This window comes from Nannobrachium achirus, assembly GCF_963921795.1.
Source record: "Nannobrachium achirus genome assembly, chromosome: 11".
In the NCBI taxonomy this organism is placed as follows: domain Eukaryota; kingdom Metazoa; phylum Chordata; class Actinopteri; order Myctophiformes; family Myctophidae; genus Nannobrachium; species Nannobrachium achirus.
This window is the reverse complement of record NC_137820.1, coordinates 46,881,665-46,903,468: the sequence shown is the minus strand read 5'-3', so window position 1 is coordinate 46,903,468 and position 21,804 is coordinate 46,881,665. Positions and strand designations below refer to the sequence as shown.

General features: G+C 47.8%; 1 protein-coding gene across 1 annotated transcript in view; it reads right to left on the bottom strand.

The window, feature by feature from the left end:
• The window catches only part of agbl1 (AGBL carboxypeptidase 1), a gene marked incomplete at both ends in the record, with an annotated part of 227,131 nt that extends 208,898 nt beyond the window's left edge, over positions 1–18,233 (bottom strand). The window contains one exon of the mRNA XM_080737125.1: positions 18,152–18,233. Within this exon, the coding sequence (XP_080593251.1) occupies positions 18,152–18,233 (82 nt within the window). The remainder of the gene's footprint in view (positions 1–18,151) is intronic.
• Positions 18,234–21,804: the final 3,571 nt, after the last annotated feature.

Genomic DNA, 21,804 nt, shown 5'->3' with positions numbered 1-21,804 from the left:
TTCAGTGTTAAAGGTCGAATGTCATTAAGTTTGGAACAAATAACTAATGCACGTGATGAGATGTCTCCTCTGCAGGAAGATGACCACAGAGAAATATGTCAATAATGTCATACTGTCCAGGACACTGGATAACACACTGGATAACGACAAGCCATAACAGCATTGTCCTTCTGGCAACTGGGCCCCAAGACACAAAACATCTGATATCTATTGTTATGTTCTACTGGCCAATGAAAGTCTTCTATGCTGTGTATACTGAACTATATATGTGAAATTATTATGCTTTGTACTCAGAGAAAACATGATTATTGATGACTGGCCATTCTAACTTTGAATACATATACAGAAACGGAGATTTACACTGTATGGACTCATTTCTTGTGTGCGAGTACTTTAAACTTTTGGGGAAACTGGTTTCTTCTTGGTTCAACTATATCTAAGGTAAACAGGGGAAAATCATCCATCATACATAAACAGTAGAAATATGGAGATAGAACGCAAGGTTTCTGCAACGCAATATTAACCTGCGATTCATCTAAAAATAAATCCTCTCTCCTTATCCAATCCCCCCTGTGTCTCGTCTCACTCTCTTCCAAAAGCCATTAACTGAGTTGGCATTGAATAGATACGATTAAGCCTAGTAATTGACATGGCTAAACTAATGTTGCGTGTCATTTTCATATTCATTTTTGGGACATAATATGAGCCAAGATCCCAAAGCCACATCTGAGGTCAATCCATGGACATAGAATAGTGGTGGGCATTGGGGAAGACCATGGCTGGCATGCAGACCATGTAGTACACAGTCTGGGCACAAGAGGGCGCAAAACCTCATCCCTGCTTAATGTTTGTATGCACACAGTGGTTATCAAATGGTAGGTCATGCTTGAAATGTTGCTGCAAAATGTCAAGAAGACCTGAACAATCATCTGGCATATCAACTATGAAGGTACAAAAGCTATTTGCAATTGTCAAATAAAAGAGAAACCTTGAGATAAGTAATCATTCAGAGAAGGTTGAAAGCAGGGTTTAAAAATCTCAAAATCACTTACAATGAGGGTTTAACAATGTCAAGCACAAAAAGATATTTCAAACAGGTTTGTCAGTGACGCTTGCGTCAGTGATGCTCTCAGTGTTTCACAGCCACTCAGGGTTTGAGAATGTATGCTACTACAAATAGAATCAGGATAGGAAATAATCTAGTCTGTCTGTCTGTCGGTCTTGAGGGATCAATGATGGTCTTTGTGGTGACACTGCTGCCAACAGAAAGGGAAGTGTGGCTGAAAGAGCGAGAGAGTTTGACAGATGAAAGGATTAAAATGGCCGTTGCTTCCAAATTTACCCAGTACGTATTTTCTACACACACACACACACACACACACACACACACACACACACACACACACACACACACACACACACACACACACACACACACACACACACACACACACACACACACACACACACACACACACACACACACACACACACACACACACACACACACACACACATCCTTAGCCATCAACCAACTCAAGGCCACCGTTCCTTTGTCCATGAACTTTACAGTAGCCATCTGGTCCTCATAGGGTGACACAGGTAATCCCAGCATGAGTTCATCTCTCCCTCTCACAAATATGCACTACACAGATGCATGCATATCCACAAACACTGGTGTTCAAGAAGGGAAACAATGCTTAATCCTAGGATGACATATAGGCCCACTTATGTCCTAGGGAGGATTCCTCAGGCCAGCTGCACGCACGCACGTACACGCACGCACGCACACTCCACTTCCTCAAAAACAAGGGAAGACCCATAATGTTGTTTCAGCTGTCTATAAATCCATCTGTGTGACGCTCTCAGACTAACAGACATCCATCTATAGCTGCTCACATCACCCTCTAATGAAAGCATCCAGGGGCGTAACACCAAATTCTGGGCCCTGGGTATACAAGGATTCACTGCGGGCCCCCCATGAATGTTAACTATTGAAAAATAGCAGATATACAAGCTCACAGCGCCGAGTGTTTCCATGTCAGTGGTGCTCATGTCAAGGACCCCCAAGATGATATGTATTTGGCCACGGACCCCCATCTCAAAATATTTAGTTCCAGGGACGCCGCAGAAACAAAATTTGAGTAACAAATGTTCGCTTAAAAAATACATATATTCAAAGATTTGCACACATTTTCACGACTTTTAAAAAATAGCAGATCTACAAGCTTGCAGTGCGGCACCGTGAGCTTGAATATCTGCTATTTCTCAATAGCTAAAGTTACTAGGGCCCCTCCACCTTGGGCCCTAGTAACTCAGTCCCACCCCCCCCCCCCCTTGTGACGCCTCTGAAAGAAGCACACTGACTGACTCACACGAGTGTGGTCAAAATACCCCCCTGCCATCGGCCGTAGGTCATCATGACCTACCCGGGCCCACAATGTTTCTCAATCATGTCAGAACGTGTATTAATCTATCCTCGAGCCAAGTTTGTCTAATCCTCGAGCCAAGTTTGTCTAGTCCTCGAGCCAAGTTAGCCAAGGTTGTCTCCATATTTGGCACGAGAGATCTCGCTGATCTAAACTGCACATGCAATGTCGCAGAATGTCCTTAAATTGGACCACCGATCAGTTTAAGATTTCAAGTAAGTTAAGATACTGCGGCATCATGAGTAATGTGGGACACCAACAGCTCCAAATTGATTTTGTTCTTGATGTTTTTTTAACTGTGTGACGCCGAGCCATCTAGAAGAGTGTTTGTCCGTGTGTGTCCCTGTATGTATTTTTGTATGTCCCCAAAGATGTTCTGTCTTTCCCAGTCTGTCTGCATCAATCAGCACCAAACTGAAAATGTGTGCATGGTGCCAGTAGGCCGAGGATCTTGTCCAGATATGGAGTAGACCAGTATGATATCTTATTGATGATGTGACGATATGCACTCACTGAACTGCACACCTAGTGACTTTCTATCCAAAGCTACAGATGGATATCTGAATACTTTCTCCTTCATCAGGAAATCTGCCTTTCCACGCATTAAAATAAACTAAACTTTGTACACATGTCCAGTCCTATGCTATACTTAAGTGTCATTATTACTAATAGTGCTGATGGTGGCACTACAGCAACTTTATGTATGAGCAGAAAGGTTCACAACACATGCTTTGAGATGGTCGGAAGTACATCACCGTTTTTCTCATAAAATGTAGTCTAGCTAAAGAAAGCTGAAATGAAATGAAATCATTTGGATCCAGACAGTTCCGAAAATCAACCCTCATGTATTTCTTGATGTTTTCTATCAAGATTTTCACTTTTATTGTCCAAAATAGGGATGCCAGGGTGAAATTGTTTAAATAACAATAAATATAAATGTTTTACGCTAGCAGGGAAAAGGAACCATCAGGCATCACTAACTAGCAAGTTAGCTATTGCTTGTTGGTGCCTGGAGGGTCATGTGTGTATGTGCTTATGCCTGTTATAAAATGCCTAGAATAAATAGCCTGAAATGTATCACAAGTTAAACTAATGGCATGATGGTGACAACCCCCCACCATGATTTTGACAGTGCACCCTGGGGTGCCGTGATGGCAGTCCAGGGGTGCTGCGAGATAATTTGATATTTGGCATTCATTTGGACAAAATATTTTACAAAAATATTTAGTATCATTTTAAACTTGAAGTACAAAGTAAATTCAGTCAGTTCTAATCAAATGGCTATTATCTCAACGTTTTCCTCGCAACATAATCTATAAAACATGGCATCTATAAAATATGGCATAAATATACCATACAATTGCATTTACAGGGTGAGGATTATGGTCTAGTAGTGATATTGATGACATCCTCTCCCATGTGTTGTTGGGCATTGTTTTTCATGGCACTATGATTCTTTTTTAAGTCAAAAACAGACGATCTACAATTTAATTATGCTCTGTCGTTCCGCGCGTCACGCTGCACTGTGAGCTTGCAAGCCGGCTGTCGCGCAACCCCGCCGTACGACGAAGCAGAAATCGGGGCTCGCGGCAGCGCTGAGGGTTCCGAGGCTCTGCTCTGCTGTAAAACTAATCACCTCCTCAGATATAAATCAGGCCCGAAATCTAAACTTGGGCCCCTGGTGGCAAAATCGGCCCATAAATCAGACGAACGGAGAGAAAGCAGATGGAAAAGAAATGAACCAGCCTGGTATACATGGGTGCCAAAGACCCCCAGACAGGGACAGGCAGCACGAGGGGATGAAATTGAGACAGATGGGCTGCCAGACACATAGAGAGATATGGAAGGTTTATAAAAACGTGGAGAGAGAGGGGGGAGAGTGGCCTGTGGATCATGCAGTTAGTGCACGCATGCAGTTTGAATCCGACTCCTGTCATCTCACACGTGTTCCATCTCTCTTACTCGAGCCTATTGAAGCAAACAAATTGCCCCAAAGAAATCATCATAAACCACTTTAAGCCCCCTACCGAATATACTGCACTGCACGCCCGACGATCTATAAGCTCACAAAGCATTGCAATGTGACACCTTGTGAGCTTGTAGATCAGTTATAAATCAATCAATCAATTCATCTGTTTTATTGATTATGCCTTCTCAGCTGCAGCAGGCAGCAGGCCCTCCATCCCTGAGCCTCTGTGCCAACCAAGTGAGGTGTCTCGCCCTGACCAAAGCAGCGGTCCCAGACAACATCAAATCCCGGGTGCTGCAAGAGCCCGTGCTCCAGGACCTCTTCAACCTCACCCTGCAGCTGGGAAGGGTGGCTCGACTCTGGAAACCCTGCTGCCCCCAAGAAGGGACGTCCCTCGGTCCTCAACAACTAACAGGCCAGTTGCTCTGACAGGAATATCCCCAGTCTCTTGAGTATGAACCTTTTTTAACCTGTTTGGTGCCAACCCTGAGTTTCCAGAGTTTGTATTGGTACCACCCCTGTGCCAACCCCGAGTTTCCCGAGTTTGGGCCGTTTTCATTACATTTGAAGAAAACATAATGGTTGCTATCTCATGAATGCCTGAACGGATTTCCAAGCGGATTTTTTTGTTTAAAAGCTGTGAACAGCGTGCACACACGTGGTGCATGATTAGGCATGGGTGTGCATGATCCGTGCACTATGAATTACATGGAAGTCTATGGAGACCATGGCAACTTGGACCTTCAAAGAGATTTAATTGATAGCAACGATAGAGTTAATAGGTATGCAGCATCAGCCATCAATCATACAAGAAAAATGAAAGTGTTTCTGCAGGTCGGCCTTCCACAGTGTTTAAAACACAGTTGGGTTTGAAAGTCAAGAGAGTGCGGATATTCCTTTCTTTGTCTGCACCCAGTTATAGTATAACTGCAAGAGAATATTCCTCAAGACTCCCCTTGAGTTGAGCACACCTTCTCCTGATGGAATTGATCCGGTAGGAGAGTTGCACGTCAGTCCTCAGTTGCTTCTCTGACATTCATGTTATGAACACCTTCAAGCACCTGGTGCTGCTACCTGAAACCGTGGGGTGACTAACATTGGGGGTAGAGAATGCCATCATCTACCTGCTAGACACCTTGATACCAAGGGCACACACACAAAACAGAAATTCTTTGTGACTAATAACTACATTGGATCACAGATTGGAACACAGATTCTTTTTTCTTTTTCCATTTCCTGGAAAGTAAGTTAGGTGTTGGATATGCATATTGCTCCACAATAGGAATAATGTAATAGGAATACAAAACGTTCCACTGCAGCTACCATCACTCATTTCATCTTAACGTTGTCGAGTATAGAAACCTTTTATCTCCATATTCTAAATTTTTGTTAACGCCCTACTTGATCATAGTACAGGGTCACACAAAAGCATCAAAAGTCCCACATCCAAAAGCCCAAAACGCATTTTGAGCTTTTATTTGAATCCTGAAAAATGTTGGACATATGAGGTTTCCACCCGACAGAGACGTTATGTGAAACCATCTTTCTCTTGCTATCGGTCTTACTTAAAGTTTGTGTGATTGCGCTCATTTTTCACACTGGGTGTAAACTGTAAAGGGTTGATGTGTAAATCCCCAAACATCCTTTGTTATTGTGTATTGAAGTCTGTTGTAATATTTCTCAGCGTTACAGTATGTCACTATCTGGTTGCACTGCTCCATACTCAATGGACTTACCAGCAAAAAAACTGTTAATTTACTGTAATTTACTGAGTGTAAAAATGTATCACTTTCTAACACTCTCGGTGTTAAACACACACTGTAGTCTACATTTTACTTTGGATATATCTGAGCAATTCTTCTCAGAAGAAGAAGAGGGAGGAGAAGAGGAAGAAGACCACCTAGGGCTCTATATTTGTCCATACCCCATACCCCTTATCCCTAAACTCTTTTGCCATTTTTTTATATTTTGAAAAACATTTTTCAATATTTCAAATAGCTCACAATGTGTCGATGTAGATCAGCCATTTTTCAAAATAGTAAAAAAAAGGCAAAGAGGTTTAAGCATAAGGGGTAAAGCATGGACAAAAATATAGGTCCTAGTGTCCCTGTTTTGGGCATGTCAAAGAAAAAAATAGATTTTGCAAAAAATGTGGAGACATAGCTGATCTATAAATTCACAATGCGTCACATGACGCTTAGTTAGATATAGATCTGCCAATTTCCTAGAAATGTAGCGGAGTCGAAAGTACACTATTTTTCTTTGATATCATGTAGTGGAGTGAATGGTATCAGTGATTGACGCTAACGCTTGCCCGACTGCCCGGGGCAGGTAAATAATATGGTCGGGCAGGTGAAGTTTGCTACCAGGCAAGTGGCCATAACTCGAGGGCAAGGAGAACATGACCTGATCATGCCTCTGACACCTTAGTGTCAACCCCTGGGTATCCAAAAATACAAATACTCAACTAAGTACAGATGCTCAAAAAATGCTCAAAAACGAACTACTGCTATGTGTGTCAAAACAAGGTGAAATCCAAAATGTACAGTTACTGTGTACACCTGTGCAGGTGCAAACACACACAGACACATACACACTGATACAGTACATTATACACACAAAGACACTGCACACACGCACGCACTCACACACACACACACACACACACACACACACACACACACACAGAATGATTATAGGGTTCATCCTCCAGGGAGCATGTGCACTGACAGCATGCACAATTGCACATTCTTAGTGTTAGGGGGGATACATGACTTAATGGCTAACAACCCTCCTATGATTCTAACACTAATGTGCCCCTAGGAATTATGGGACAGCTCCCAGCTTCATGGGGGTCAGAGAGTTCTCACACACACACACACACACACACACACACACACACACACACACACACACACACACGCACGCACACGCACACGCACGTGTGTTGTTACTTCTACTTAACATTGCCATAGAAACCTTGGAACCCTGGAATCTGTTTATAGAGGTTATTGCCATAGTAACATAGCAAATGAGAAACCGATATGCATAATCAACAGTGCACTAATAACCGCAGGGGTCAAATCATTTTACATTCCTACACAGCCAGGGATCGACTGCATTTAAAGGACAAAACTAACTAGCACAATTTAGGGCCCCCAAACCCCCTTATTTCAACCAGGATTTGCCTTTTGCCAACATTCTATTCAGTGCTCAGCTAAATGAATCATCAATCAGATCAATTTAATTAATTTTACTTCATTTAACTGCCAACTTGCGCCTTGTGCACAAGTACTACTTGTGCGCCAGCAGAGCGTGATGACAGTGCCAGTGCGCTCACCACTGGTATCACCACTGGCGATGCCAGTGATATCACCACTGGCATCACCAGGAATGCTGGTCCCCCATTGGCTGTTAATGACAACGTTGCTAGAAATGCTGGTTTGGTTGGGCTACGGGCTTAAACACACACAGCTACCTACCTACATACCTACCTACATACGCAGCCGAACAAAAACTATTAGGTTCCGAACGGAACCCTGTTTATTTAAAACCGGAGGACAGGGTCCCCCTAAGGGATAACAGCGCCATCTGATGGCGCAACAGAGTAAAACTCATAAGCTCCCGAACGTCAAATACAAAATGTCGGGAGGGCTGTCAATCACAAACGAGGGCACCGCCCCCCGAGTGTATAAAAGCCCCCTGGGCCAGCATAGCTTCCTCTAAAGCCGCACCTCTGCCCGCAACAAGCGAACCGAGGGGCTTAAATCGGGGGACCCTGTCCTCCGGTTTTAAATAAACAGGGTTCCGTTCGGAACCTAATAGTTTATTGTCAAACCTCCAGACAGGGTCCCCCTAAGGGACTCATAAACACCCCGAGAAGCCATGCACCGACAGAACTGTCGTGAACCCAGACCACAACCTGAAAGAGTCACCGTCAACCGACGTGACCCCTCCCAGGAACCGGCCGACCCAGACCCACAGGGCCTGGGCGTGTCCAGACAGTAAAAAGACCCTGACAGACCGAGATCTGCCTTATGCACTAATAGCAGACATAGGTCTGCCTTATAATACTACAGTAAGATAAGGAAACAGTCAGGGTCCCCCCCAAGCCACCCAGGAACAGCGGCACGCTGTCCCAGGAAAGGGAGAGAAGAGAGCCGTCCCACTACACAGTAGATGGGGCAGCAGCACCCAGGACCGAATGCGCCAAAGCAGAAAGCGCAAGGTCCAAGTGATAGTAGGTCGCAAATGTGGAGGGCGAAGACCAATTCGCCGCAGCACAAATCTCATTAATGGAGACCCCCTTGGACAAAGCCCAAGAGGTCACCACACCCCTAGTGCTATGGGCCTTAAATGCCACCGGCACTTCAGACCCCGCACGGGCGTAAGCCAACTTAATAGCGTCCACAATCCAACTTGACAAAGTTGGTGTGGACACCGCTTTTCGTTGCCGAGCATTCAGAACAACAAAAAGCTGAGAAGTAGACCTGCTGTCCGCCGTCCTGTCACAATAGGCCTTCAAGGCCCTAACAGGACATAGACAATGAAGACGCCTATCCTCCTCCGAAGCAAACGGAGGAGGATGAAAAGCCGTCAGAACAACAGGGTCCTTCGGGACCACCCGGTTCTTCGGAACAAAACCCAAATGAGGTTTAAGAAGAACCCTAGAGTCATTATTGAGAAACCTCATACAATCATGACTCACTGAGAGCGCATGAAGGTCGCTCACTCGCTTTGCCGTAGACAAAGCCAGCAAAAGAGCCGTCTTGAAACTCAAATGCTTCAAGGAGGAACTCTCAATAGGTTCAAACGGTGCCTTGCATAGGCCCACCAGAACCACCTGTAGATCCCAAGAAGGGAACAACACTCTAGTCACAGGTCTCAAATGGTCGACACCATGCATGAACTGGACCACCTCAGGGATTTTAGACAAGCCTTTGCCTGCCACCCCCAGGTGACAGGCATCCAAGGCCGCTAAATAACCCCTCAAGGTAGAAAACGCCAGACCCAGGTCCAGGCGGTTCTGCAAGAAATCCAACACCCTCTGGGCTGGAGCCAAGTGAGCCACCACAGGAGGATCCTGAAGCTCACACCAGTCCAAGAAGGCATTCCATTTCCCATCATACAAAGCCCTAGTAGAGGAGGTTCTAGCACTCTGAATAGTAGCTACAACCGCTGGTGAGAAGCCTGCTGCCAACAGATTCTCCCTCTCACGGGCCAAACCCACAGGTCTAGGACCCGCGGGTCTGGATGGAAGATCTCGTCCCCTGCCTGGCGTAGCAGATCCCTGTGCAATGGGAGCTGCCAAGGGGACCGATAGAGCAGTGGGGTGATCAAGGACCTCCACACTCCCCAGGATGGTGCCACCAGAAGAACCTCCAGGTTGGCACACCTGATCCTCTCCAACGTGGGAAGGATCAGCTGCAGGGGCGGAAACGCGTAGAGAAGGCCCACCGGCCACTCGTAAGCGAACGCATCCGTCCCCAAGGGAGAAGGCCCCCTTACTGAGAAGTAAAGGGGACACTTCGAGTTCTCCTGGGAGGCAAAGAGATCGATCCGAGGCTGCCCGAACCTGGAGAAGATCTGCCTCACTACTGCCGGATGGAGTGACCACTCCTCGTAGCGAGGCTCCCCCCTGGACAACAGATCGGCGCCGCCGTTCTGAAGTCCCGGAACATGGGAAGCCCTGATGGACCTGAGACGCGGCACGCACCATAGAGCCATCTCCCGAGCCAGCTGATCCAGCGTGCGCGAGGATAGGCCGCCCTGTTTGTTGAGATAATACATGGCCGCCGTGTTGTCCGTCCTGACTAGGACATGGCAACCCTGGAGAAACGGTTCGAAGTACTTGAGCGCCAAGTAGATCGCCATCAATTCCAGATAATTGATGTGAAACTCCAACATAGCCGGAGTCCACAGACCCCTGGCTGAACGCCCCTCGTGGGTGGCACCCCACCCCGAGCGGCTGGCGTCCGTGGTAATCACCTTGCGTGACACCACCTCGCCCATGGAGACTCCAGTTGTCAACAACGCCTGATCCCTCCAAGGAACCAGAGCGTCCAAGCAGACCTGGCTGACAACCATTTTCCTGTAGCCCTGCCGGGAGGAAATCCTGAGTGCCAGTGTCCACCGCTGGAAAGGTCTCATATGAAACCTGCCCAAGCGCAGAAGTTGCACCGCTGAGGCCATCAGCCCTGCTAACTTCATACACTCCTTGTATCTGACCACCTGGTTCAGCTGAAAGGAGCGGAGACAAACCAGAAATCTGTCCACCCTCTCTGGTGAGAGGCGGGCAGACATCTCCACCGAGTCCAGAGATATCCCTATGAAGGAAATCTGCTGACAGGGTGTCAACATGCTTTTGCCAAAATTGACGTTGAAACCCAGAGACTTCAGGTGTGATAACACCAGATTGGTATGACGCGCCGCTTCTGAGCAGGAGGCGGCTGAAATCATCCAATCGTCTATGTAGTTTGCGAGTCTGACCCCCTGTCGCCTCAGTGGAGCTATGGCCGCTTCGGTCACTTTCACGAAAACCCGCGGGCTCAGGGAAAGGCCGAAAGGGAGGACCGTGTATTCGTACAGGCGCCCCTCGAAGGCAAACCGCAGGAACTTCCTGTGGGGGGGATAAATAAGGACGTGCTGATAAGCGTCCTTTAGATCCACTGAACAGTGGAAATCCCCCTGCCTCATTGATCTCATCAGAGCCTCTGACGTCAACATCCTGAATTTGAATTTTTTCAAGTGCTTGTTCAGAGCACGTAAATCCATAATCGGACGTAGGCCCCCCCCTTTTTTGGGGACCAGAAAATAACGGCTCCAGAAACCTAGACGGCTCTGATCCCGAGATAGCTCCACTATAGCGCCCTTGCGCAATAGCGAGCTTATCTCCTCTCTCAAGGCCTCTGCCTTCAAGCCACGGGCTCGAGTGTAAATAACCTTGCTGGAGAGAAAGGGTACTTCCGCGAACTGTAGCCTGTACCCCCGTGTCACCGTCCGAAACACCCATTGATTCGGATTGCAACATTTCCAATGCTCCGCACACCGAGCCAGCGTGTTGTTGAGCAAAGGAGAAGCCTTGGGGTTGTACAGAGTCCGCGTGACTAAAGGGTCGCGAGGAAGAGGTTCCGTTCCCAGAAGAGAAGTTTCCGTATCCGGTGGCCACCTCGCTGCGCAGCGAGGGGTCTCCGTGTCCGGCACTTTCATTTCCGTATCCGGTTGCCATCGCACCGGAAGGCGCGTGACCCCCGTATCCGGTAGGTTCGTTTCCGTATCCGGTAGAGACCAGAAACGTAACGCCCTCCTGGCCCCGCTCGTTAAAGATGCAGGGGGAACACAACGAGGAACCCGGGGGACAGGTTTTATTACATAAGAAACACAATCCCCGGCTCGGGGAAGTGTGTTTACGTTTAATACCTTTTCTAAGGCCTTTATTTTCTTCCTTACGGGAAGACGAGGCCGACCCTGGTTGTTGTGAAAAGCTGACTTCTTCCCTAACGTTAGCACCAAACCCCTGTCCTGTACTAAACTCGGCACTGCAGTGCCGCTCAGTGGAGACAGAGGAGTATTGCATAGAAGAGGAGTTGAAATGCTGTGAATAGGATCTAACGTAAGAGGAAGCATTTTGCAAAGAGAAACCCCTGGCTTGTACCCCGTCTGCCTGACTGGATAAAGCGGTGCTTTCTGAGCTGATAGAAAATCCAACCTGGACTTCTCTATACTGGCTGTATTCATGCAAAATGGAGTCGTCTGTGCTAATGCAGGAGGAGTCGAAATAAACAGGCATTGTTTCATCAACATACTCTTTATTTTTATTGGCACTGGACACAGAGGAGGAGGCACATATATTATTTTCTTGGCATGAGAAATAATTATATTGTCCACCCGCCTGCGTTTGATAGGGGGGGTCTCCTGAAAATTCAAGGGGGCCCCGCCAAGGTCCAATGTCACTTCCGCGACGGCTTCCCACGGGCCCTGTAGGAGCCGCTCGGTTTCCCGCCCCTGTGAGGGGGGCGAGGCTGTGAGCGGGCAGGAGCCCTCACCTCTCCGCGGGTGGGCCCCGCAGAGGAGGAGGGGGTCCTGGGGGGATGGGGTTTTCCCCTGCTGGAGGAAGAGCGCCCTCTGTCAGCCTGACCTTGGGCCTTCCCTCGTCCCTGCCTGTCAGGTTTAGGCTCCTGTTTGGGCTCGGTGGTAGCCTCCAGGAGCTCCAGGGTGATCCTCTTGGCCTCCACCTCCTGGCGGAGGAGATCCAGTCCACCGCCCATCAAGGTGGTAGGGTGTCCGGGTAGGTCCTGCATGACCTTCGCGGTCTCCACCCCCGAGGAACCAGGTAGCTTGACTTTGTTGAGCCACCTTTGCCTCTCCGCCTGCATCGAATAGTCCATGCCATGTCCAAGCCATTCGATGGCATGGACATTCAGGTCCACCAGCATGCGGAGGGTCTTGTCCAACTCGGCTGCTGTGTCTTCAGGGACCCCCTCTAGCTCACCGAGGAGGCGCCTGGTAGAGGTGAGCAACAGCTGTGTAACGTTCAGTCCTCTGGCGGCCAGCGCAGAGGATCTGTAACAGTTCCTCACCAAGGCAGACTGTTTGTCGTCAAAATCAATGGCGAATCCAGGCGCCTTGTTCCCGACAGCCAGCTTGAATGGACAGCGACCGCCCGGTCCCGTCCGCTCGTGCTCTGGCTTGATGTTCCCCGCAAAGGACTGAGCGAGCAGCTTATCCATGGGGGGACACAGGGGGATCCCTATGCTCTCCGCGTTGAGGCAGTCAACAAGGAAAGGGAGCTTCGGGGGGTCCTTGTGAGTGGACCAGGTGGAATGCAGGGCCTCCGCAAACCCAGGCACCACAGGGATCTTCGCCATGCGTGGCGGTGGGGAAGGCTCCACGTCCTGGCCTAGGATGGGGACTCTGTCCCGGGGTCCAAGCGCTGGGGCTTCGAGCGGCAGCTCCAAGTCACATCTGATGGCGGCGCGCTCCAACACCGACAGCTCGTCCAGCGGGATCGAGTCTGGGTCGGGTGCTGTTGCTCCGCTCCCCCCTACTGGCGTAGTAGGGGGGATGGGAGCAGTATGGGCCGGGGAGAGCACAGCGGAGGAAGGAACCTCGGCATGAGGGACCTCCTTGGCTGCGTCTCCGCCCTGTCCGGAGGGGAGCTGAGGGTCTTCCTCCTCATACTCACCCTCGGACCCTTCCTCCGACATTCCAGGGTCGTAGTCGTCCTCCGCCTCATCTCCATCGCTGTCGTGCCAGGAGGACTGCATGGCGCGCTGCTGGGGGACGGAGAATGACTGAGGAAAATCACCGACGGTGAAGTGGCCAGAAGCACCGGGGTGGAACTCCTGGAAGGCGGCCTTCGTGGCGGGAACTGGCGGTGAAACCACTCCGAAGGCGGCCTTGCATGTCCTCTTCTTGGGCACGGCCCCAGTGCCAGGAGAGACATGAGCAACAGTGGAAGGGACCTCCGGTGGAGCGGGAGTGGAAACAGGTCCGCTAGCGCCGGGGCTACCGGTGCTAGAAAGGGCCGCATCCGCCGGAGGCCCAACCTCGTGGCGAGTAGCAGCGCTGTGGCGTACAGCGCTGACCGGCACACTAGGAGGGGTAGAGGGGGAAGGTCCAGCGACGAGAGCGGTGGCTAGGCCGAAGCCAGCGGAAGCGATCTCGTACCGGGCCCGGAGGGCTACCTCGTTGTAGCGGAGGCAGTCCACGCAGTTCACCCCCAAGGCTGGAGCTGGTGGAGACAGAGCAGCCAGGGCATGTCCTACCCCCTCGCAGACGATGCAAAAAGGGTGAGTGTCCTCCCTTGCGATGAGTCCTCTGCAAGCAGGGTTCCCACACTTCTTGGGCACCATAGCCAGCAAGTGGCTAGGGCTCGGTCCTCTGGGTCGTGGCGCAGACATGCTAGCGAGCTAGCTTAAGCTAAGCTAAGCTAAGCAAGGCTAACGCACAAATGACCGTCGAGAGAAGAAGCGTGAAGGAGAAACAGAGGAAACAAGTGAAAACAAGGAGAATAACTGAAGAAATTAGACGTTAAAGTGGGAGAATATTCTAAAGAGGCCTGTGGCCGACTTCCTAGCCGTCGCTTTAAGCTTAAACTTTAAAATAATAATGGCTGAGTTCGCAGTACTCTAGTTGCGGTAAGCAGAGGTGCGGAAAGAGGAAGCTATGCTGGCCCAGGGGGCTTTTATACACTCGGGGGGCGGTGCCCTCGTTTGTGATTGACAGCCCTCCCGACATTTTGTATTTGACGTTCGGGAGCTTATGAGTTTTACTCTGTTGCGCCATCAGATGGCGCTGTTATCCCTTAGGGGGACCCTGTCTGGAGGTTTGACAATAAACACAAGTTTCATTTTGTGAACACATCAGTTAAGTGATTTGATGGCAAAGAGTCATCTTGGGAAGGGAGTGTCAGGTTTAGCATTTTGTGTGAGGGTTTCAGTTTTGTGTGTGCACTGTGCAGTTTTGAGAAAGCCGTTATTGTAGTGAAAAATGTGTGTTAACAATTGTGAAAAACTGTAACACGTCATCTTCACCAGTAAGGACATCACAACTTCACAAGCACAATGTTGGTGTGACGTGCTGGTTTGTGGTCATGCATAGTTTATCAATTTCAATGCAATTCTAATAAGTTGGCATTTCAGTCTGGAGCTTTGGGCTGTGGCAGCAAATTGAAAGCCTGCGACAGGCTAGTACCGGTGCATCCCATAAGGTGGAGTGACAGGAGCATTGTAATTGGGTAGTAAGTGGTTTGATCCCATAAGCCGGATGGGCAGGTGTCTAATCGGCTAACTCGTTAGCCAGGAGGGATGATTGCTCTGCTATTATTAATTCATGAAAATGACAGTTGTCGTTAGCCATTTAAAAAAATATATATTTGGGAATTGAGGGCTTTAGCCTGCCGTCAGTGTGCACAAGAAATATGACACTGATCGGCCTCGAAGTTTGCGAGATTAGCTGCAGACAGCCATATGGACAGACAGACAGACGCCCACAGCTGAATGCAATATCTCTGCCTGCCTGGCGGAGATAACGAGCAGATTGCCATGAAACCTGCTGAGTGCCTTCATGCTCCTTGGAAGACGAACCCCAAAGCCTAATTTATACTGTGTAAGACAACTCCTGTGAGCCAGGTTCTTTGGCTCCTGAACATAATTTGGAACATCTCGCAGGCTGCGAGCCACTTGGCTCATACTTCCTGTCTGAAATTTCTAGCAGATCACACCGCGTCATTAATGACTGGGAGCTTTAACAGTGAGCCCATCTATTGAGCATAAATGCCCAGAGCTATGAGCCATAGCTCTTATACAGTATAAACTAAGCTAGACAATATGAGTAACCCCATAACATATCCTCTAATGCCAACCCCAGGCCAAATTAACGACTTTTTCACACAATATATCTCGTAATCTACTGCCACCCTTCAGCCAATTTCCAGTTGGGTGTAACTCCTCGAGTCTGTCAGCGTCTGTCACAGTCTAGTGGCGGCCCCGTCTGTTGTTTATCACACGTTGCTATGGAAGCGGCAATCGATTGCAGCTCGGCACCTGGGTGTGGACTGTCCAGTTGCAAATGGTGTTGTGGTGGTTTCAAGTTGCATTGCTTATCATTGGTCATGAGGAAGCTGCGGGAGAAATATAGTTTGTACGACAGTCATCACAATTCGGGGGCTAAATCTGTGGGAGAAGTAGCAAAAAGTGTGTTTGAAGAAAAAGGCTAAATGGCGGGCACATATGGGCGAGGCGGCCGAGGCCTGGCGGAGAAAGTTATACTGAGCACGTGACTGACACATGAGTAGTACATGGAGTACGTGGAGAGAGATAGATAGATCGATCTTATGCATTAAAGATGGTGTGTGAAATAGGGATGGGACGATACGCGATATTATCGTTTATCGTGATAAAAAACACTCACGATAATCGCATCGTGGAGATTTCATTTATCGTGATATCGTCCTCCGTCATGCACTGGGATCAATTCAGCTTTTATTTGCCGAGCTGCATATCTGGTATCACTTAAACGCCTCTATAATTGGTAAAAGGTACTTGTTGATAGTCTTTTTTATTTTGTATCAACTGTTTTTGCCAAAAAATAGCCTATCTACTGTCTTTACCAAAAAATAGCACATCTACAAGCTCACAACGAGTCACGTTTGTGACGCGTTGTGAGCTTGTAGATCTGCTATTTTTTGGCAAATGTTCCGCCCCAGGATAATGGATTTTGATTATCGCGATAATATCGTAAATCGCGATTTCTTTTGTCACAATAATCGTGATATGACATTTTCATTACGTCCCATCCCTAGTGTGAAATACTATCTTTGAGTATATGGCTAGACTAAAGCTAAAGGCTAAAATATGACAGGTTTTAGTTGTGAGGGTCGCAGCCTATGGCAACACATGATACAACCATTGAGCAATCAAGTAGCACCTTACACAAGAACAAACACATGTATACACTCATGTAGGCTACTTGTGCTCACCTCACAGCTGCTCTGGTCACGTACGGTACAGTATTTACATTCACAGACTCAAACACATGTACCCAGTGTTGGGCAAGCTACTCTATAAGTGTAATAATAAGTAATAATTACTCTTTTCTTACCTTTAAAATGTAATTATATTACCTTACCTATTACTTGATATCAAAACTAAAGTAATTAGTTATGCTAATGTGTGTGTGTGTGTGTGTGTGTGTGTGTGTGTGTGTGTGTGTGTGTGTGTGTGTGTGTGTGTGTGTGTGTGTGTGTGTGTGTGTGTGTGTGTGTGTGTGTGTGTGTGTGCGCGCGCGTGTGTGCGTGCGTGTGTGTCGGATGCCAGCCAAAAGACGTTGGTGTGAAATTTCTCTTGGAATTTCTCTAGGCGTGCTATATCTTCATTGCATGCTGTGCTTCAAATGCATTTTTGGGAGTTTCGTCCATTCATAAATTGATACCAGATTACATTGTCTCCTCAAGTTCCTGTCTGTCGCTAATGTGTCTGTTTGCATTCACTCTACATAGAATGAATCGTTTACATTCCATGCTTTGCTTCTTTGCATGTATTGTAAATTAGCACATGCATCTAAATGTGCACGTGCTAAGCAGTCAAACTATATGTTGTTTGCATAACTGTGAAATTTCTAATTAATAAAGTTTGATATTTGCGTCCTATAATGCCAGGCTTCCTGATGCCACACTTCATTGAATAACAAGACCAGAGAATCCACTCTCACATTCAGGACATAACTCAGACACATAGCCGAGATAGCAACGGCACTAGACGGCGCGCTCCGGAGAAATTAGCCCCGGTTTCCAATCACGGGTGAAATAGGGTTTAATCTGATTGCCACTCCTGGGCCAAACACATATGGTAATCAGGTTTCAAATGTAAAATTAATGGATACTCCTATCCAGAATACAAAATGTGACTCTAAACAACCTTTTTGTGATTCCTTTTGCATCTTGGTACAGGGCTATTCAGCATTCAAGATGCTGGCTCAACTGATTGATTGACTGACTGACTCACTGTCTGTCTGTCTGTCTGTGACTCTCCTTCTTATTGTCTCTCTTGCTCTCTCACACAGACACACACACATGCACACGCACACAGACGCACATACAGACAGATACAATCTTTCTTAGTGCAGTTAAGACACACATCTCCCATTTTCATAACGTTTACACACACACACACACACACCCACATGTACAGTAGTATGTGGCTTCCTTCCTGCGTGCATGTGAGTGTGCGTGCATGCATGTGTGCGTGTCTACCTTTGCAGGATGGAGGGAAGCTGGTCGCCAGCTCTCGCAGTGTTCCATTCCAGGTGAAATTACTACGACCATAACTAAACATGGCTGCAGCTTAACACGTCTGGTATCTCCAAACTCGTTATATTAATGCACTGGTAGTACGATATGCGTGTCTCTCTACGGTATCTACCCTGTCTGTTAATCTGTCTGGAGGTCAGTCTGTCTGTTTGCCAGGGATTAATTTCTATAATTGCTAGGCAACCCCCTCATAATAAAAATAAAAATATGTAGATTGCTTCACCCTCTTCTGCCCCCCTTTCCTCGAGAGTGAGGGAGTTTTGAGTTGGGTAAGAAGGTAAGAGTCAGATGAGAGGGTGTGTGTGTGTGTGTGTGTGTGTGTGTGTGTGTGTGTGTGTGTGTGTGTGTGTGTGTGTGTGTGTGTGTGTGTGTGTGTGTGTGTGTGTGTTGCACCTGGCCGAGCTTTAAAAACTGCCCTTGTGCCTGACGCTTGCCCATTGGACGGACGGCCAAATGTCAAACAGCGATTCTTGTCTTGTGTTGTATACGACCTGCGTGTGTTGTGTGCGGGTGGGTCTGAGGGAGGGTAGAAGTGAATGTATACGTTTGTGTGTGTGTGTGTGTGGGGAGGGGGGGTATAAGTGCACAGTTAGCCGTGTGAGAGTGTAAATCACCTCTGTCAACAGCTTGAGTCCTAGGCACTGCTGAACCCTTCTGATACTCTGCTGTGAAAGGCATTAAACTGAAGGCTCTGTGTGTGTGTGTGTGTGTGTGTGTGTGTGTGTGTGTGTGTGTGTGTGTGTGTGTGTGTGTGTGTGTGTGTGTGTGTGTGTGTGTGTGTGTGTGTGTGTGTACGTGCGTGCGTGCGTGCGTGTGTGGAGGAGTGCCGAAGAGAGGATAAAGTAAGAGAAGAGTCAAGGGAAACACACACTGGACGCGGAGGCGGCGCGAAAGCGGCACGTCAAAACATACGGCCCCATTATTTTCAATGAACTAACCCACACCGGCGGCGTCAGACGCGCGCATCCGCGGGTCTGCCGCGCCGATATGCCGCTGTTCTATTTTTCCAGCGTTGCCGCACGGTGAACATGTTCTCCCATGGTTCTCCCCACCAGGAGAAATGGATGTGCTGTGTGGCCCGCCACATTCAGTTGGGGTTACCGCGCGGCACTTAACGTGCGTCGATACCGTGACGCGACGCTGTGCAGCCATCCGCGTTCAGTGTGTGCTCCCCTTAAGACAAAAAAGAAAAATAACTAGAAGCTAAAACTATTGTGGCCTCCTGGTGGCACTACAATAGGCCATTGTGAAAAGGGTGCCATGTCTTCTTCGGCCTTTCACAGCAATCGGGCGCTGCATGCATGATTTGAGGCATTTTGTCCCAAAAATGTCTTTTGCAAAAGTGGACCTGCTGGTGGTGCTTTGAAAATGCCCCTGTGCCTAACGCTAACCCAATGTCAAACAGCGATTCCGGCTTGTATACGACGTGGGTGTGTTCTGTGTGTGAGGGAGGGTAGAAGTGAACATATATAAGTGTGAAAAGGGTGGCATTCTTTCTTTGACCTATTGGGAAATACAAGCAAAAGTTCACAGAAATCACGTTCATGATTTGTTTTGTTCAAAACGGACCAATCCTGCAAAGTTATTATACTGTAGGTAAAAACATGAATCTGCCTTTTATAGCGCCATCATGAGGCTGATTTGTACATTTTTCAGTGGCATTTCTTCCTCTGCCTAGTGGGAATGCGTGCATTTCACCAAAATTGCACGCTTTGTTAATGATTTGAGGCATTTTGTTCAAAACGGACTAATCCTGCAAACAGATCCAAGTTGATCACATAACAGTAGAGATAGGCCTACTTTCTACACATTCGCGTGATTTTTGGAAGAGAAGAGTGAGTCGTGTGTGTGTGTGTGTGTGTGTGTGTGTGTGTGTGTGTGTGTGTGTGTGTGTGTGTGTGTGTGTGTGTGTGTGCGCAAAAGAGAGAGAGATAAAACGTAAGAGAGAGAGCGCACAAGGAGGGTGATCGAAGCGTGATTCATAATTTGTCACAATGCATGTAGTTCTGCTATGTTGACACACGACACCACCGTGCAACAGAGCATACATTAGACTCGAGACAGAAAGACTGGTCAAGCAACAAGAGGCAGAAAAAGAGTTGCTATGCGCAGAAAGCAGAGCTGCATGGCCCGGCGGCCGCTGCCTGCAACGCTGCTGTTTATTTGTCTTTGAAGAAGGCAGGAGTAGTGTTGCATGCCCCGGGCTTTCCCCCCCTCCTGCAGAGCGACATAAATAGTCCACAATTAAAATAGGCATACTGTACTTGGCCTGCAATACACACGCATGGTTCCATAAATATTCCCTTTGAAGTCAGATTGCCATTTGTGAGATGGAAAAAATACTGCTATCTATCCTGCTCTATCACCACCAGCGACATCGAACACACACACACACACACACACACACACACCCACACACCTGTGCGAAGTATATTTGCCACTGCTGCCAAGAGCCGTGGTGCATCCAACGTGCCACGCAGCATTAACGTGCATCTGGAACATTTAAGGTGGTGTAAGTGACATGTGGGTATGTGCTAGTGTCACAGTGACGCTGTACTGGGAGCCAACCCAGGGCACAGTCAGGAGGGGAGAGAGGCACACCACCTATGTAGACCAGGGGATTTCAAAGTGGGTGACGGGGCACCCTGGGGTGCCGCGACGGCAGTCCAGGGATGCCGCGAGATCATTTGATAGTGTTTGGAATTCATTTGAACACTTAAAAAAAGATTTAGTATTTTAGTATTTTAGTATTTAAACTTGAAGTACAAAGTTATTCTCAGTCAGTTCCAACCAAAATGGCTATTATCTCAATGTTTTCCTCGCAACATAATCACTAAAATATCGTCACTGTCGGGCAGAAACCTTGTATCTCCAAGTTTCAAATGTGTACGTCTTTTGGTAAACCAAAGCCCTGCTTCATCATACAAGACTGTCGCACAAAACTAGTGAAAACAGCCGATCTACAAGCACACAACTCTGCTGTTTTCACTAGTTTAGTACATTTTATAGATGATAAATACAAAACAAACGGTTTTGGACATACAAGGTTTCCACCCGACAACGACGATATGCTATAAATATAAGGTGCTGGGAGTGAAAATTATAATGTATGTAGGGGTGCCTCGGATTAAAAAGATATTTATGGGGTGCCCTGAGACAAAAAAATAAAAAAGGTTTGGGAACCCCTGATGTAGACACACTGCAGTGCGACAGCCACACTAAGTGGCACACCACCTACAGTAAAGTGCGACAGTGGAGCTAACAACAGAAGGGGAGAGAGGCACGCCACCTACACTGCTGTGCACACTGCTGTGTGACAGCGGCGCTAAGTGGCACACCACCTACACTACAGTAGGTAGACACACTGCGGTGCGACAGCAGAGATAACAGGAGGGGAAAAAAGGCACACCACCTACAGTATGTACACAGTAGGCCTGGGGTGGTATGGACATTTTGTTACCTCGATTACCGTCTTCCCATTTACCGTCGGTACTGCGGTAATTACCGCACCCCCGTATCTATTAATTAAGGTTCGGCGATAAGCCAAAATATTGCAAACATCTTCCCAAAAGTCGCCTCTCCACAGTGGAGAGGCG